We start from the raw sequence: 18,227 nt of genomic DNA on the forward strand, positions 1-18,227 counted from the left end.
TGTTCTTACGTTAGGGTGGACTGATATTTTATTATACAACTTCCCTGATTTTTAAGGCAAGGATCAGGTAGGTACGTGGCACAGACCTGCCTTTTAAAGATATGGTCAATATGTTTTGAAGGGGCTGGGGTCAGGGCTTGGAGAAGGCAATTCAAGATGCTTATTGTTGGCTTGTTTTGACCATTTTAAAGCAGGTATTGATGTGTTTTTTAAATCACTGTTCAAATTCCAATTATCTAGCTGTTGATTTGAGGTAAAGGTCTTCAAAGGTCATATACAGGTCCTTCTCAAAATATTAGCATATTGTGATAAAGTTCATTATTTTCCATAATGTCATGATGAAAATTTAACATTCATATATTTTAGATTCATTGCACACTAACTGAAATATTTCAGGTCTTTTATTGTCTTAATATGGATGATTTTGGCATACAGCTCATGAAAACCCAAAATTCCTATCTCACAAAATTAGCATATTTCATCCGACCAATAAAAGAAAAGTGTTTTTAATACAAAAAACGTCAACCTTCAAATAATCATGTACAGTTATGCACTCAATACTTGGTCGGGAATCCTTTTGCAGAAATGACTGCTTCAATGCGGCGTGGCATGGAGGCAATCAGCCTGTGGCACTGCTGAGGTCTTATGGAGGCCCAGGATGCTTCGATAGCGGCCTTTAGCTCATCCAGAGTGTTGGGTCTTGAGTCTCTCAACGTTCTCTTCACAATATCCCACAGATTCTCTATGGGGTTCAGGTCAGGAGAGTTGGCAGGCCAATTGAGCAGTGATACCATGGTCAGTAAACCATTTACCAGTGGTTTTGGCACTGTGAGCAGGTGCCAGGTTGTGCTGAAAAATGAAATCTTCATCTCCATAAAGCTTTTCAGCAGATGGAAGCATGAAGTGCTCCAAAATCTCCTGATAGCTAGCTGCATTGACCCTGCCCTTGATAAAACACAGTGGACCAACACCAGCAGCTGACACGGCACCCCAGGCCATCACTGACTGTGGGTACTTGACACTGGACTTCTGGCATTTTGGCATTTCCTTCTCCCCAGTCTTCCTTCCGACTCTGGCACCTTGATTTCTGAATGACATGCAGAATTTGCTTTCATCCAAAAAAAGTACTTTGGACCACTGAGCAACAGTCCAGTGCTGCTTTTCTGTAGCCCAGGTCAGGCGCTTCTGCCGCTGTTTCTGGTTCAAAAGTGGCTTGACCTGGGGAATGCGGCACCTGTAGCCCATTTCCTGCACACGCCTGTGCACGGTGGCTCTGGATGTTTCTACTCCAGACTCAGTCCACTGCTTCCGCAGGTCCCCCAAGGTCTGGAATTGGCCCTTCTCCACAATCTTCCTCAGGGTCCGGTCACCTCTTCTCGTTGTGCAGCGTTTTCTGCCACACTTTTTCCTTCCCACAGACTTCCCACTGAGGTGCCTTGATACAGCACTCTGGGAACAGCTTATTCGTTCAGAAATTTCTTTCTGTGTCTTACCCTCTTGCTTGAGGGTGTCAATAGTGGCCCTCTGGACAGCAGTCAGGTCGGCAGTCTTACCCATGATTGGGGTTTTGAGTGATGAACCAGGCTGGGAGTTTTAAAGGCCTCAGGAATCTTTTGCAGGTGTTTAGAGTTAACTCGTTGATTCAGATGATTAGGTTCATAGCTCGTTTAGAGATCCTTTTAATGATATGCTAATTTTGTGAGATAGGAATTTTGGGTTTTCATGAGCTGTATGCCAAAATCATCCGTATTAAGACAATAAAAGACCTGAAATATTTCAGTTCGTGTGCAATGAATCTAAAATATACAGGTCCTTCTCAAAATATTAGCATATTGTGATAAAGTTCATTATTTTCCATAATGTCATGATGAAAATTTAACATTCATATATTTTAGATTCATTGCACACTAACTGAAATATTTCAGGTCTTTTATTGTCTTAATACGGATGATTTTGGCATACAGCTCATGAAAACCCAAAATTCCTATCTCACAAAATTAGCATATCATTAAAAGGGTCTCTAAACGAGCTATGAACCTAATCATCTGAATCAACGAGTTAACTCTAAACACCTGCAAAAGATTCCTGAGGCCTTTAAAACTCCCAGCCTGGTTCATCACTCAAAACCCCAATCATGGGTAAGACTGCCGACCTGACTGCTGTCCAGAAGGCCACTATTGACACCCTCAAGCAAGAGGGTAAGACACAGAAAGACATTTCTGAAGGAATAGGCTGTTCCCAGAGTGCTGTATCAAGGCATCTCAGTGGGAAGTCTGTGGGAAGGAAAAAGTGTGGCAGAAAACGCTGCACAACGAGAAGAGGTGACCGGACCCTGAGGAAGATTGTGGAGAAGGGCCGATTCCAGACCTTGGGGGACCTGCGGAAGCAGTGGACTGAGTCTGGAGTAGAAACATCCAGAGCCACCGTGCACAGGCGTGTGCAGGAAATGGGCTACAGGTGCAGCATTCCCCAGGTCAAGCCACTTTTGAACCAGAAACAGCAGCAGAAGCGCCTTACCTGGGCTACAGAGAAGCAGCACTGGACTGTTGCTCAGTGGTCCAAAGTACTTTTTTCGGATGAAAGCAAATTCTGCATGTCATTCGGAAATCAAGGTGCCAGAGTCTGGAGGAAGACTGGGGAGAAGGAAATGCCAAAATGCCAGAAGTCCAGTGTCAAGTACCCACAGTCAGTGATGGTCTGGGGTGCCGTGTCAGCTGCTGGTGTTGGTCCACTGTGTTTTATCAAGGGCAGGGTCAATGCAGCTAGCTATCAGGAGATTTTGGAGCACTTCATGCTTCCATCTGCTGAAAAGCTTTATGGAGATGAAGATTTCATTTTTCAGCACGACCTGGCACCTGCTCACAGTGCCAAAACCACTGGTAAATGGTTTACTGACCATGGTATCACTGTGCTCAATTGGCCTGCCAACTCTCCTGACCTGAACCCCATAGAGAATCTGTGGGATATTGTGAAGAGAACGTTGAGAGACTCAAGACCCAACACTCTGGATGAGCTAAAGGCCGCTATCGAAGCATCCTGGGCCTCCATAAGACCTCAGCAGTGCCACAGGCTGATTGCCTCCATGCCACGCCGCATTGAAGCAGTCATTTCTGCAAAAGGATTCCCGACCAAGTATTGAGTGCATAACTGTACATGATTATTTGAAGGTTGACGTTTTTTGTATTAAAAACACTTTTCTTTTATTGGTCGGATGAAATATGCTAATTTTGTGAGATAGGAATTTTGGGTTTTCATGAGCTGTATGCCACAATCATCCGTATTAAGACAATAAAAGACCTGAAATATTTCAGTTAGTGTGCAATGAATCTAAAATATATGAATGTTAAATTTTCATCATGACATTATGGAAAATAATGAACTTTATCACAATATGCTAATATTTTGAGAAGGACCTGTATGAATGTTAAATTTTCATCATGACATTATGGAAAATAATGAACTTTATCACAATATGCTAATATTTTGAGAAGGACCTGTATATCCAATCCACATTTTGTGGTGCACCAGTGCCACTGGCAGTAAAACAAACTCTCAGCAGGAAGCTACCACCCCCATGCTTGACTGTTCATACAGTGTTCCACCTAACTACAGTCCCTTGCGGTCAGTGAGTCAGTGTGTAATGTACAGGTCCTTCTCAAAATATTAGCATATTGTGATAAAGTTCATTATTTTCCATAATGTAATGATGAAAATTTAACATTCATATATTTTAGATTCATTGCACACTAACTGAAATATTTCAGGTCTTTTATTGTCTTAATACGGATGATTTTGGCATACAGCTCATGAAAACCCAAAATTCCTATCTCACAAAATTAGCATATTTCATCCGACCAATAAAAGAAAAGTGTTTTAATACAAAAAACGTCAACCTTCAAATAATCATGTACAGTTATGCACTCAATACTTGTTCGGGAATCCTTTTGCAGAAATGACTGCTTCAATGCGGCGTGGCATGGAGGCAATCAGCCTGTGGCACTGCTGAGGTCTTATGGAGGCCCAGGATGCTTCGATAGCGGCCTTTAGCTCATCCAGAGTGTTGGGTCTTGAGTCTCTCAACGTTCTCTTCACAATATCCCACAGATTCTCTATGGGGTTCAGGTCAGGAGAGTTGGCAGGCCAATTGAGCACAGTGATACCATGGTCAGTAAACCATTTACCAGTGGTTTTGGCACTGTGAACAGGTGCCAGGTCATGCTGAAAAATGAAATCTTCATCTCCATAAAGCTTTTCAGCAGATGGAAGCATGAAGTGCTCCAAAATCTCCTGATAGCTAGCTGCATTGACCCTGCCCTTGATAAAACACAGTGGACCAACACCAGCAGCTGACACGGCACCCCAGACCATCACTGACTGTGGGTACTTGACACTGGACTTCTGGCATTTTGGCATTTCCTTCTCCCCAGTCTTCCTCCAGACTCTGGCACCTTGATTTCCGAATGACATGCAGAATTTGCTTTCATCCAAAAAAAGTACTTTAGACCACTGAGCAACAGTCCAGTGCTGCTTCTCTGTAGCCCAGGTCAGGCGCTTCTTCCGCTGTTTCTGGTTCAAAAGTGGCTTGACCTGGGGAATGCGGCACCTGTAGCCCATTTCCTGCACACACCTGTGCACGGTGGCTCTGGATGTTTCTACTCCAGACTCAGTCCACTGCTTCCGCAGGTCCCCCAAGGTCTGGAATCGGCCCTTCTCCACAATCTTCCTTTTCTGCCACACTTTTTCCTTCCCACAGACTTCCCACTGAGGTGCCTTGATACAGCACTCTGGGAACAGCCTATTTGTTCAGAAATTTATTTCTGTGTCTTACCCTCTTGCTTGAGGGTGTCAATAGTGGCCTTCTGGACAGCAGTCAGGTCGGCAGTCTTACCCATGATTGGGGTTTTGAGTGATGAACCAGGCTGGGAGTTTTAAAGGCCTCAGGAATCTTTTGCAGGTGTTTAGAGTTAACTCGTTTATTCAGATGATTGGGTTCATAGCTCGTTTAGAGACCCTTTTAATGATATGCTAATTTTGTGAGATAGGAATTTTGGGTTTTCATGAGCTGTATGCCACAATCATCCGTATTAAGACAATAAAAGACCTGAAATATTTCAGTTAGTGTGCAATGAATCTAAAATATATGAATGTTAAATTTTCATCATTACATTATGGAAAATAATGAACTTTATCACAATATGCTAATATTTTGAGAAGGACCTGTAAATAAGGTGGTTAGTACTTCATCCAGCTTAATGCAGAAAAGACAGTTAATTGTTTTTGTCTCTGAAGACATGAGGTTAGATACCAACTGTCAGCTAGGTTTGATTAGGTTGAAAACCTAGAGCACCATGGACTTGGAGCTTAACTTTAAAACAAAAGTATTACTAAATCGACCTCCAGACATTGACATAATAAATGGTTTCCTCTCAAATCAAGACAGAAAAACTGGTCCATACTTATATTTTAGCAGGTTAGACCGTTGTAATTGTAATGATTTTTTTTCTCTTATTTTGGTCCTTTCTGTGCCATTTTCCTCAGTTTCCTGCTTAGTTTCTCCCTCAGCTGCTTTGCGTTACATTAATTGTACTGACCTGATTTTCATGTAACTCATTACATCTTCATTCTATTTAAGTTCCTGGTTTCTGTTCCTTCTCTGCTGGATTTTCTGTTGCTGTCTTGCTAGTTCTTGTGTTTCCTTAAGTTCTCTAAGTTTTTTTACAGTTTTTCATTAAAATATCTCCTCATCATGTGTCTGACTTGGTCCAGTTGCAATTTGGGTCCGCAACAACCTCAAGTCATGACATGCATAGGTCAAAGGTCATTTCATCAGTTTTTTTTCTTTTTTTTTTTTTTTTACTGTTTTAGCTTTTTTTGATTTACATTTGTTTTTTTGTTTTTTTTTTCCTTTTTCTGTTGTTATGCTTGAAATTATGCTAAGAATTATGCTTGAAAACTTGGCAAGTAGCAGGAAACCAGTCAGTATAAATTAACTCTACCACTTCTGTCAAGAGTGGTGAAATATCAAGCCAGAATCATGCCAGAATCTTGTTGGTGACTACAAAAACAATGCAATTTATGTATAACTGCAAATTGACTTTTAGACTACTGTTAGTGGGGGTGTGCAAAATGTATAGATTTATACCTGTATGTAGAATTTAAAATCTTGTACATTTTAAATGTTTAAATAGAAGGCAGATGGACTTTTGTTTTATGAAGACGTTTCAACTCTCACTTAAAAGGCCTAATTGGTGACCTAATCGGCTCTATATTGCAGCTTACAACCCTAATAGTCTCAATCTATATTCAGGGCGGAGAAGGCCTGTTGGATGAGAGGTGAAATGTCTTCAAGAAACAACAGAAGCAATCCACTTGCCTTCCATTTAAGCACTTAAGATCGTCATGTCATGGATGTCTGAAAATCTACACCAACAAATTTTCCTCTTGTGTTAGTTTGATCAAATCCACAATAAATAAAAAAATTTCTTCTTTTTAAAAATCATCACCCTGAGAGAAGAGCAATTGAAACGCATAATCAAAATTCCAAAATCAATCTAACTTTGACCATTTTGTCATTCATGCTCATCCCATTTGACCGTATTCTCTTGAGAAATAACCACATTGAGCTTGTAATTGTTTCAAGCCTTGATCCATGCTGGCTGACCATGCATCTCAGATGAAACTACTCGAGAACATTTCTTCAAGTGTTTTTCATCTTCTCGTCTTTAATTGCTCTTCGTAGTTGACAATCAATTACTCGGTACATGTGAAATTGCCCTTGGCTTCATCAGGTCTTTCTTGTTTCGCATGATTTAGCTCTGAAATGTGTGAGTATATTCACTGAAGTCACTCCTTTGTACTTGATATCACTTTATGCACATATCCCTGTTTCCTGGTTACATATTGTGACCGAAAGGGCTGTAATTTGATCAGTTTTACTTTAACATTTAATTTTTCATTGTTTTGTATTATAAATAAATGATTTAGGTTTCCTTGGAGACCAACTCTTCTTCTTAGCAACACCAGAGACAACAGAGAATATAGTGAGGAAATCTGTGATTCGGATTGGAGAAGTAATCTGCACACAATGGAGGAGCTGTCGAGGGATTGGCGACACGTCAGAAACTGCACTCATCTATGGGTGGCTGGAAGAAGGTTATCCGTGTTGAAATTTTAAAGGTTGCAAAAGGGCAAAATGTGGGGCAGCTTTTGTGGAGGTGACTCATTTACCTCGCTGCTGCAATGTTGTTGTGGCTGCAGAAGAGATTAACTTTCCCGAAAAGTCAGTGAACTCTTTTGTCCTTTCGTTTTATTTAATCTCACAGGACATACATGAACTCACAAAACAATTTACATCGACACAACAAAGCTGACAATGACAGTATGAATGACAGTTTTACCCTTGTTTTAGACACAGAATGCCAACCGTCCAGGAGTTATCCTTCACTGCACAACTGTTTAACAGCAATCCTACAGGCTTGCAATGGAGTCATACAAATCCATTGTCACATTATATTTTGCTTGACTACATCAGAAGAGAAAAGGAAATTAGTTGTCTGTGTAACTTCAGGCTAAACAGTTGGATCAGTGAGGATCATTTCTGTTGATCATCCTGATTTGTGTGTTTTAGCAGAGTTTTATGACTTTTTTGTTTTTTACATTTTTTTTTTTTTTTTTTACAAAAGTGAACACTAAATCTAACAAACAACTGCACAGATTTCAAAGCAACAGGAAGACCCGAGTCTACTTAAAAACTGAAACTGTGGACTGAAATAAGCAAGAGTAAGTGCTGACAATGCACCAAAGAAATGTGACTCAGCTGAGCTTACAGGAGTAATATCGTTTTTTGTTAGACATTTAGATTATGATGGAACAGAGACATATTCCATTCTTGAGTGCCAGTCTTATGGCATTTTGTGAAACAATTACTTTATGTATATAGTGTGATATTCAGAAGGGGGTTAACACTGATCGAAACCAGATAGTTTCTAAATCATTACATTATTAGCTGCTCATTCATCTGAGTGTGATTAAATGGTTGGTATTTAGTATTCTTCATAAATGCAAACTGTGGGTTTGCTCTTTTAATTTTTTTGTGTTATAAACCAACTTCAGCGATAACTGTTCACCTGTCACCTCAGTTAGTTTTATAGCTAAACTGTATTCCAGGAAAGTTGGGCAGCTTTGTGATTGATCTACCATATAAAGGGCCATAGATCAACCTGCACTCCTATGATTAAGTTGTTTTTGTGTGCATGGCTTGCAAAGATATTAGTGGCTGTGCAATTTATTCAGTTGAATTTATTCTCTTGTTCACTCTTACAATCAAAGTGAAAGAGAGACAGCATTGGCTGCTGCAGTTTCCAGTCTGTTTGTGTCATGTGATCATCTCTGCACACTGTGCTCAGATGTCCCCAGCAGTTGTGAGAGCTGTGTAGAAAGCAACTGAAATGCAACACAATTAATTTTATGATGTTCAAAATGAAACATTACCACTTTCTAAGTTTTTTTTCACACATAATTAACTGCAACTGCACTGATGTATGTCACCAGTAATTTATTGACTAGCCATATCAAAACAGAGAGTAAACTTGTTAACGTTAGCCTAACATTTCAGCAAATTGTTCCGTCGGAGCAAAAGGTGAGCTTATTGGAGATTCAGCATTTCAAATGTAACTTTAGAGAAAATTGATAGGGCTGTGTGTCTTAGGTGAAGAAAGGGACTTACTACAATATCAGATCGTTACAGTAGCTAACCTAGCTAACAGCGTGTTGTCGCTGTCCAGCAGAAACCCTAGTTGGTAAAAAATATGTCACTTTAAAAAGAAGTATATCTAATGTGAGTGGGATACAATCACAGTGCTAAATCAGACCATGTTATACTGATTAAATATTATCTTGAGTTGTCTATTTTTGGTTTAATGCTATTTACTTTCAAAACATTTGTATGGCATTATTTTTGATGATGCACTGGACTAAATCTGGATTAGGACATCCACAGTGGGGAATAACAGAAAAATAAAAACATTCGGAGAGGTAAAGCAGCCCGATGATTTAAAAAAAAAACCAACTATTAGCTAGTCGTCTCCCTTAGAAACGCTTGTTAGATTTTCTTTCAATTCTGTCCTTGACAGTAAATCTGAATGATCAGAGATGATTTCAGTAAAGTTACCTTCATAACTCACTATGCAAAGCCTGCACTTCAAAGATTTTAGCCAAGGTCCAAGCCCATCACTGAATACCTTCAATCCTTCAATTGTCCTTTAAGGACAAGTGTTAACTCCAACTCTCCCTGCATTTCTAACTCAGAAAGTTGGAGAAACATTGCCATTAGTCTGAAAATCCAATATGGCTGCTTCAAACATACTGGTGACAACTACAATGTTTAGCCGTTTATTCAAACGTCTGCCAGTTTGTGTATCAGCAACATGCTGCTTTGATGTTTGCATGCAAGCATAATTTATCAGTCATCGTCTTGTAAAAAAAAAAAACAAACGCTGTGGAAATATTGGTAATGGCATTTCTTTTGGTGATCCCAGTTAGCCTTAAATAAATATTAACTGCAGATCTCTCACATAATTGAGGCTAGATTGTTTTTCACTGGCATTGCCTACTTTTTAGTTGAACTTAACTTAAACATTAAACTAGTTAATGTTTCAGGAACTGCCATGAGACCTTTTTAAAATGTCAAGCACCAACAAACAAGCCAAAGGATGAGATGAGAACAGGGAAAAACGATTGGCCTGGTTGTCTCCAATGTTAACAAAATACACTTTGTCAGCCTCTAAAGGTAATTAACATATTAGGTGTTGATTGTTGTTCAAATATATTCCTTATAATAAAAAAAAGTCATAGCTACATAATAAATCACATATTGATATCCTTGTGTATCACAACTGTGCTGGGAGGTGCTTCCTCCACTCTTCTTCCTCTCAGAGCCAGAGAAAGAATGTTCCGGGCATTGTGAGAAACTCTCAGAAGGAGCTCCTTCAGTCCGACCCTGTACTCTCTTCGGATCAGGCAGTAGAGAACTGGGTTGAGACAGCTATTGGCATGGGCGAGACACACAGTCAGCGGAAAGGCGTAGGCCTGGGCATTGTAGAAGGCTTTACTGAAAGGCACCAAGTCAAACTTGATGAGCACCCCCCACAGGGTCAGAGCCTGGTTTGGCAGCCAGCAGATGAAAAAGGACAGGACTACGATAGTGACGGATCGAGTAACTTTGGAGCGGTTGCGATGGCGTCCTCTCTCGTGCTCTGACTTCTCAGTGCCGCTAACCCTGCCAACCGTACTGCCCACAATGCGCCGGCTCAGGATGAACCTCAGTAGGAGCAGGTAGCACACAGAAATGATAATCAGGGGGACCACAAATCCCAGAAGGACCTTCTGTGTTTGGTAAAGCCCAAGCAAGACCTGGGGATCCAAGTGACCTGAGTCGGAGTCGGAAAACCGAACTAAGCAGAGCTCATCATCTGCAGACACCTGAAAATAAAACAGAACAAGCTCACCAAAATAGAAGGTAAATCAGGACTAAAGGTAAAATCTAGGAATGCACTGAGAAATCCACAGGTGACTAAAAGTTTGATTTGGGATTGACTAATATTCCCAATTTGTTTATACACCAATTGGGAATATTGGTGTATAAAGTGTGGAAGTTCTTCTTGAGAGAAGTCTCAAACTTCGCTGTTTTGAGTGTCAGAGGAGTATTTAGAAAATAAGTCAGAGGAAGCAGAAGCTTCTAGAATGGAAACTGTAATGTTTACTGAAGCAGGCTGGCTGCTCCTTCAGGCTGCCGCATCAGGGAGTAAGACTTCTGCTGATAAAAGGAAACTGAATGTATATCTGCAAAGTTACTCTGATTATAATTTGAAGAGTCCAATTCTGATTGTCAGAGAACATACTGGATTAGGAAATGTTGGCAGTTATTTGGAAATATCAAAGACAAGGTAAAGGCCTACTGAAAATACAGGAAATATACAGTTATTTGTTTCCTCGTTAGAAATACTAACCACGCTAACCACTATTGTAAGATACTAAAGACATTTTAAAATGACAGCTCTGCAATCATTTTGTCTTTGTTTTTAATTTAACTGCAGGGTGTAACACAGACAGCTCTCTATCATACACACATTGTGATGTCTCCTCTGGATCCAGTATAAATTACCGATAATTGTCCATAATAGAAAATGTTGTTTAAGGATTTAAAAATCTAACACCTGACGGTAAATCAGGGCTTTTTTCTCTTAAGTAGGATTTATTCCCCAAAACCATAAACACTGTTGATAACCTCTACATGTACAAAATAGCTTTTCAATTTAAAAAGGGTGCCTTAAATTATTAATCTTAAATTATTTAGAGAATAACAATTTGTTCTCCCAACATTACGTTTTTTCTATTAAACCTCTCTTGTGTCAACCTCTCTGTTATTATGCTATTGATATTATTGTTTGTTATTTTGGTTGGGATTTCATAGTTGACTGAACTGTTTTTGATAGTTATTTGAAATCAAAGAAAAAATATTCATGACAATCAAACAAATAATTTAAACTTAATTAAAAGTATCTAAAATAGATTCAAATAATGCATCAGCTTTATGGTTTGTAGGCCTGATGAATATAGTAATAACAAAATAAATAAATATATTTTGGGACCCTAGACACTGCCCATGCAAGCCCTTTCTAAAGTATGGCCCTGGAGACAACTGGTTTTGAATGGATCTTGTAGACAAAATTGTTAATACAGTATACTCCAAATGGTGCCCTTCTACAGGTGTGCAAAAAAAAAAAAAAAAAAAAGAGTTCCTTAGCTACACACTGCAAACACATAAATGATACAAACTCCCCCTATTGGCCAGGAGCACCATTTGCAGCATCTTTCTGTTTTATTTATTTTTTGTGTTTTGGAGTTTGCATCAGTTATGTGTTTTCAGCGCCTTTAGCCATTTGCTGTACATTTGCACCTGCAGGTTTCATGTTTCTTAAAGAAAACTCGGAATCTGCCAAAAATCGATAGCAGAAATTGGCCACAAAATATCAGATCTGTGTATCCCTATTTGAGTTGCAATTGCACAAACCTGAACAGTGGTGGAGTAAAAAGCGTGGGGGAGCGTGGCCACTAAGGACACCACCCAAATGGCCAAACTGACCCACTTGGCCCGGGCCATGGCGATTCTGGGGCTGCTCATCTTCAGGGAGGTAACCAGGGAGTGGTACCGGGTCACACTCATCGCCGTGAGAAAGAAAACACTGGCATACATGTTCATAGTGGTGACCGAGCTCACAATCTTACACATGACCCGGCCGAAGGGCCAGCGGAAGTCCAGCACCGTGTCCACGGCCCAGAAGGGCAATGTCAGGACGAACTGAAGGTCTGTGATGGTCAGGCTCATCACGAAGCAGTCGATGGCGGAGTGGTGGTGGCCCCGGTGGCGGGAGTGGAGAAGGAAGAGAGCCAAGAGGTTCCCCACCAGCCCCAGGACACACACCACCAGGTAGACCAGGGCAATGAGGACACGCACCTGTCAAACATGAAATATCAATTCAGCTTGTAAACTACACCCAAAAAAACTTTTATTCCTGCAAATGATTTGTGCACAATTAATGCCTTTTATTCCACCTTGACTGACAAATGAAGGTGTGAACCTACAGGCAGGTTGGCGCTGTCTCCGTGCGGATCCAGGGAGAACTCCTTGGAGAGGATGTGCAGCCAGCAGTTGAGTGAAAGGTTAAAAACTGGAAGGTTGGAGCCTGCTCCTGTAGGGCTGACGAGCTCGGATATTTCCTCCTCCTGCCCTCCACACGCACTCAGCCCGGTGGGGGGTCCGGGGGAGCTGCTGTTGCTCTGCATGCTTGTGCGGAGAAATATCGGCTCACTTTCTTTTGTAGAGAAAGGTCCCCAGGATTCCTCTGTGCCAGGCTAACCTCCGTGCGTAGGACGCACAGGTGTGGAGACAAAAATCCTCATCTTCCTCCGCCTGCGTTTGGTGTTCAAAAACTGCGCACCGCCTCTCCCTTCACATTTTATCGGTGCTTCAAATGAAAACTTAATGTATATATTTTATTAAATAAACGGTAAATGTTAAAATCATCAGTCTATTCTGACACGACGCGTTAGCCTCTCCGTCCTGAGAATGTGAGAGCAAAGCTGGGCTGGATGCTTTTATACTCGATGGGCTCTCATTCCGCCGCTGGACGGCGCACTGTGGGTGCGCACAGTTCATTCATCGCTGTTTATTATTATCACCACAAGAGCCACAGGCAGGAAGAACTTTATCATCCCAGTGTCATATTGTTCGGTGTTATATTTATAAAAAACACGCCATGTGTTCTTATATCAGCTATTCATGGCCAGCGGTTACTTTTTCACTACAGTCTTCTGTGTTTTTCATTTAGATTTCATGTGACAGTGAAAGTTGTGAAGCAGAAGGAAACTGACCACATGGTTTCACACATCTCATTTCAAAGATACACCTCAGTGCCAAGCGGCTTTCTTTAATAACACCATGTCAGTTTAAACTAAATTCGGACAGATTTCACTGTATGTGTGATGGTTATTGTGAGACAGCGGCGTACATACAGCACCTCACAGAAGTATGCAGATTCCTTGAATTTTTTTGCACATTTCGTCATACTACAACCACAGAGTTCAATGTATTTTCTTGAGATTTAAAGTGATGGACCTGGGTCGTCGACCTCCCGTCATGTGTTCTTCCCGGATTGGATCTTCTCATCAATTCTGACCAGCTTCCCTGTCCCTGCTGAAGAAAAGCATCCCACACCATGACGGTGCCATCACCATGTTTCACACATAGGCGATAAAGTTCTATTTTGATCCCGCCCGACCCAGAGATCTTCTTCTCCGTATTTGCTGGATCACCTTCAGGCGTGTGGCAAACATGTTTAGACTTTGTTTTTCAACAGTTACTCTCCTTTTTCCTCTTTTTCATAATGGCAAGATTTGTGGAGTGCACAATTAACCTGTCAACAGATTTTCCCATCTAAACTGTAGATCTGTGCAGCTCCTCCAGAGGTACCATGTGCCTCCTGGCTGCTTCTCTGATCAAAAGAGACATAAGATGTATCTAACAATTAAATTCAGTCATTATCTCACAATCAGTCAGTCTAATCACACCAATCTCACACATTACAGGTTTCCAAACCAATAAGCTTCCACTGATGTAAAAATAAGTGATCCTCTCCTCCTAAACTCATTGGACATATTTATAGTAAAAATTCAAGAAACATTCGAGGAGTCTGGTGGCATCTCCTCCTCCGGTGCAGTTCATTTACATTCTGCAGAAGCTCTTCGAGGTGCTTAAAGGTGTCAGCTTTCATTTTCATCAGACTCTTACAGGCAATTAAGTAGTAGAGATGGGGACGAATTTCAAACTGAATGCCTCTCTCTCACCTCATTATGTCGCTGCTCTAAATGAGGGAAAATAAAAAGCAAGATAAACTGTGTCTGTTTGTGCTTGTGGGTGCTCTGAGTTGAGCTACAGCTCTTCTGTCACAGGGAAGCGGCGGTTCTGTCAGACTCACGGGCTGTTGTTTAGACAGATTTTTGCCTTCCTTTGTGCAGAACAGGCACTGAAATCGACTGCCTTGTAAAGACCATAACAGCCAGTTAGTTCTTCAGTGCTCTTGTTTGGGACATCCCCCAGGCTGTTTCTCTGTTGAACATTTAATAGAGTACAAAACAACAGCATACAGATGTTGCAAATGCACCTTTTTATTATATATGTGTATATTGTACATTGTAAATATGTATATTCTGTAATACAAAAACAAAACCAAAGAGCAAATGTACCGGAGTCAAATTCCTTGTTTGTATGTACAAACTTGGCAATAAAGCTGATTCTGATTCTGATTCTGAGAAACACTTATGATAAAAAATAAAACTGAAGAAGTAAAACCTTCTTGAAATCATTTAATTGGTTTTTGAATACATATGCGTCATCACTTCAGAATAACCTGAACAATGTGGACACACTTTTAAAAAGCTAAGGAGAAAACAAAAAATATAATTTCAATTCAATTTTGTTTTCTACTGGCAAACACCAATTTTCTACCTCTGACTTCATAAGAAAAATAGAACTTTTGACAGAAATTGTTTTAAGAAACTCTCCAAACAACCTCTAGAAGTTCTTAAGCTTTGATTTGTATAGTCTGTATGACTATTTTCTGAAGATTGTTTTCTGAAAGTTTTCTAAATACAGAGCCGGCACAAGATTACAAAAGGCATTAAGTGGAATTTGATTCAGGGGTCCTCTCCTAGCACCTACCCACCTGCCACCACAGCACCACTAATATCTTGTTTAAATAGTCCAAGATTTATTGTTTGCTTGTTAAGCCAGTTTCAGGATTTAACATTTTGCTAGCAGCTAATTTGACCTTATCAAAAAACATCAGATTATATATTAAATAAAAAGCAGAGAGATAAAAGTAAATTTAAATCAGTTTTAATATTATTGAAATTTTAAATAATTTCAGTAATTCAACTCCAAAGTAAAATTTATATATAGATTTATTACAGATAGACAGATATATTCAAAATCTTTTTCTGTTAAATGTGATGACACTGACTAAGAGCTAATGAAAATCCCAAATTCTGTTTCCCAGAAAATTTGAGGATTACAGAGAACCAATAAAAAAGGGATTTATAAAACAAAAATGTTATGTTATGACCTTAACTTTCATGGCACAGACAGATGACATGAGAGTCAGCAGATAGTCAGTGAAACAAAAGGTCATCACTAAAGAAGCTGGCTGTTCACAGAGTGCTTTATTTAAACATAAAAAAGGAAAGTTGAGTGGAAGGAAAAAGTGTGGTAGAAAGAGGCGCACATGCAACAAAATTGCAGTCTTGGGAGGATTGTGAAGAAAAGTCATGAATCTGACTGTAAGACATAACCCTCAAAATTGACAGAAATAAACACTGTAATTTTTTTTATCACACAACATATAAGTGTGTAAAAAATCTACATAAAATATAAGTTTCACCTTTGAACTTGGGCTGCACGGTGGCGCAGTTGGTAGCACTGCTGCCTTGCAGCAAGAAGGTCCTGGGTTTGATTCCCGACCGGGGGTCTTTCTGCATGGAGTTTGCATGTTCTCCCCGTGCATGCGTGGGTTCTCACCAGGTACTCCGGCTTCCTCCCACAGTCCAAAGACATGCCTGTTAGGTTAATTGGTAACTCTAAATTGCCCTTAGGTTTATGAATGAGTGTGTGCATGGTTGTTTGTGTGTGGCCCTGCGATGGACTGGAGACCTGTCCAGGGTGTACCCTGCCTCTCGCCCATAGACTGGTGGAGATAGGCACCAGCTTCCCCACGACCCACTATGGAATAAGTGGTAGAAAATGACTGACCTTTGATCTTAACTTTTTGATGATATCTTGATTTACTGAGGTGCACCTGTAATCTGTATAAACAAGCCTGTGACGTCTGGTTTAGTCTTGTTTGGTGGGCAGAGTTTTAATACAGAGTCGAGATTTATTTGCAGTTACATTGTGCATGAAAAGTGAATTCAGAGCAGGCACGAGCACAAGATTGTGATTAAATCATGAATGTTAAGATAACCATGAAACTGTGAAGGTTTTCATCTGTATAATTTAAACTAGGCCATTTGTCCATTGCTTTAAAACCTAAAAAAGCAACAGCATAAGTTGCTTATGCTTGGATCACCTCTAACCAAATAGTTTACATTAAAGAAATAACCATAAAACAACAGAGGAATGGTTTCTGGTGGCACTGTGGGACCCCCTGCAGTTTGCTTACCGAGCAAACAGGTCGGCAGATGATGCTGTTAACTCAGGTCTACACTTCATTCTGCAACACCTCGACCGTCCAGGGACGTACGCCGGGATTCTGTTTGTAGACTTCAGCTCGGCTTTCAACACCATCATACCAGACATCCTCCACCAGAAGCTCATATTGGGAAATTAATTTACTCAAAGGCTCAAATCCCCTCAAGATGGTCAAGCTTTGCCAATTGAATACCAGGAATTATCTTTCCCCACCTGTGACCTCTTTTTTTGTCCTCATGTAGCAGCGCCTCAGCTCAAAACTGATACAATGGGATTCTGATTGAATTTCTACCCATAGGTTCAGAACTCTCTAATGATTCACAGTAACACATTGTTTAAAGCTGTGTGATCAACAATTGACTTCAGACTCCAGGATTGAGTGGACTTGTTTCACATTTGCTCAAATCTCTCTTTTCCTAAATGGTTAAGTGCAGCCTGGCAGCTCTTGTCTTGAGCCGCAGCTCTCATACAGGACTGTTTCATGACAACAGGCACACTTACTGCGGTCCTACATGCTCTAAGCACAACAAAGCCTAGTTATGAAAAAAGAGATGATTTTCTTTAACATCACTTATTATAATTAGCTGTGTAGAAACGTGTATACAATGTGTTTGACTTTGCACTCTATCTAAAACTCTAATCAGACATCACACTTGGTGCAGCATTTTTCTAAACATTTTTATCCAGTATTCATTGAAAATATCAACACAAACCATATTCAAGAGGGATCATGTGGGAGCTGAAGTTAAACTATTCACAGCTATGAGCAGATGCTGCAAAAAATCTCCTCAATCTGATCCTTTTTGTGTAGCAGGCACATGAACACAGAGAGCCCACTCGAGATAATAACTGGAATAGCTGATGTTTCGCTGACAGCTGATACTGATGGCGTTTGGTGCTCTAACATGCTGCAAGTCCTTTGGATGCAAGTTCAGAAACAAAAACAGTCTCTAGATGCATCTTCACAGTCTTCATACTGTCTCCTTTCTAATTGTTGTCAAACACAGAGGCTGCAACCATATGCTATCTTTCCTGTCTTTCTCTGGCTGAATCTTGGCATAAGCAGTGAAGCAACTCCTCAAACTGTAATGTAATCCTATGTATTTTTGGTAGGATTTATGTAATCTGACAACCCCAAGTAGTGCATAATTATGAAGGGGAAGGAGTGCATAATTATGAAGGGGAAGGAGTGCATAATTATGCAGTGGACGGAAAATTATTTGAAAGATTTTTACAAAATAAAACTCGGAAAGTGAGCTGTGCATTTTCATTTGGAAAATGCACACCCCCACCCCACTCTGATGCAACTAAATAAAATCATTTGCAAGCAATTGCCTTCAGAACTTAGCAAATTGCTGAATAATACCAATAATAAGAATAACAAATTTTATTTATGATGAGAAAATCTCAAAGCACTACAGATCAA

At 40.2% G+C, this 18,227-nt stretch overlaps 1 protein-coding gene across 1 annotated transcript; it reads right to left on the reverse strand.

The window, feature by feature from the left end:
- Nucleotides 1-7,286: 7,286 nt before the first annotated feature.
- On the reverse strand, nucleotides 7,287-13,155 carry LOC124869578 (relaxin-3 receptor 1-like). The gene is made up of 3 exons (XM_047367515.1): nucleotides 12,643-13,155; nucleotides 12,071-12,514; nucleotides 7,287-10,479 (listed from the first exon to the last, which is right to left on the reverse strand). Exons 1-3 carry the CDS (start codon nucleotides 12,841-12,843, stop codon nucleotides 9,865-9,867), a joined length of 1,260 nt encoding a protein of 419 aa, XP_047223471.1. The 5' UTR covers nucleotides 12,844-13,155; the 3' UTR covers nucleotides 7,287-9,864.
- Between the last annotated feature and the right edge of the window lie 5,072 nt (nucleotides 13,156-18,227).

Source organism: Girardinichthys multiradiatus, chromosome 6, assembly GCF_021462225.1.
Source record: "Girardinichthys multiradiatus isolate DD_20200921_A chromosome 6, DD_fGirMul_XY1, whole genome shotgun sequence".
NCBI classification, from domain to species: Eukaryota; Metazoa; Chordata; class Actinopteri; order Cyprinodontiformes; family Goodeidae; genus Girardinichthys; species Girardinichthys multiradiatus.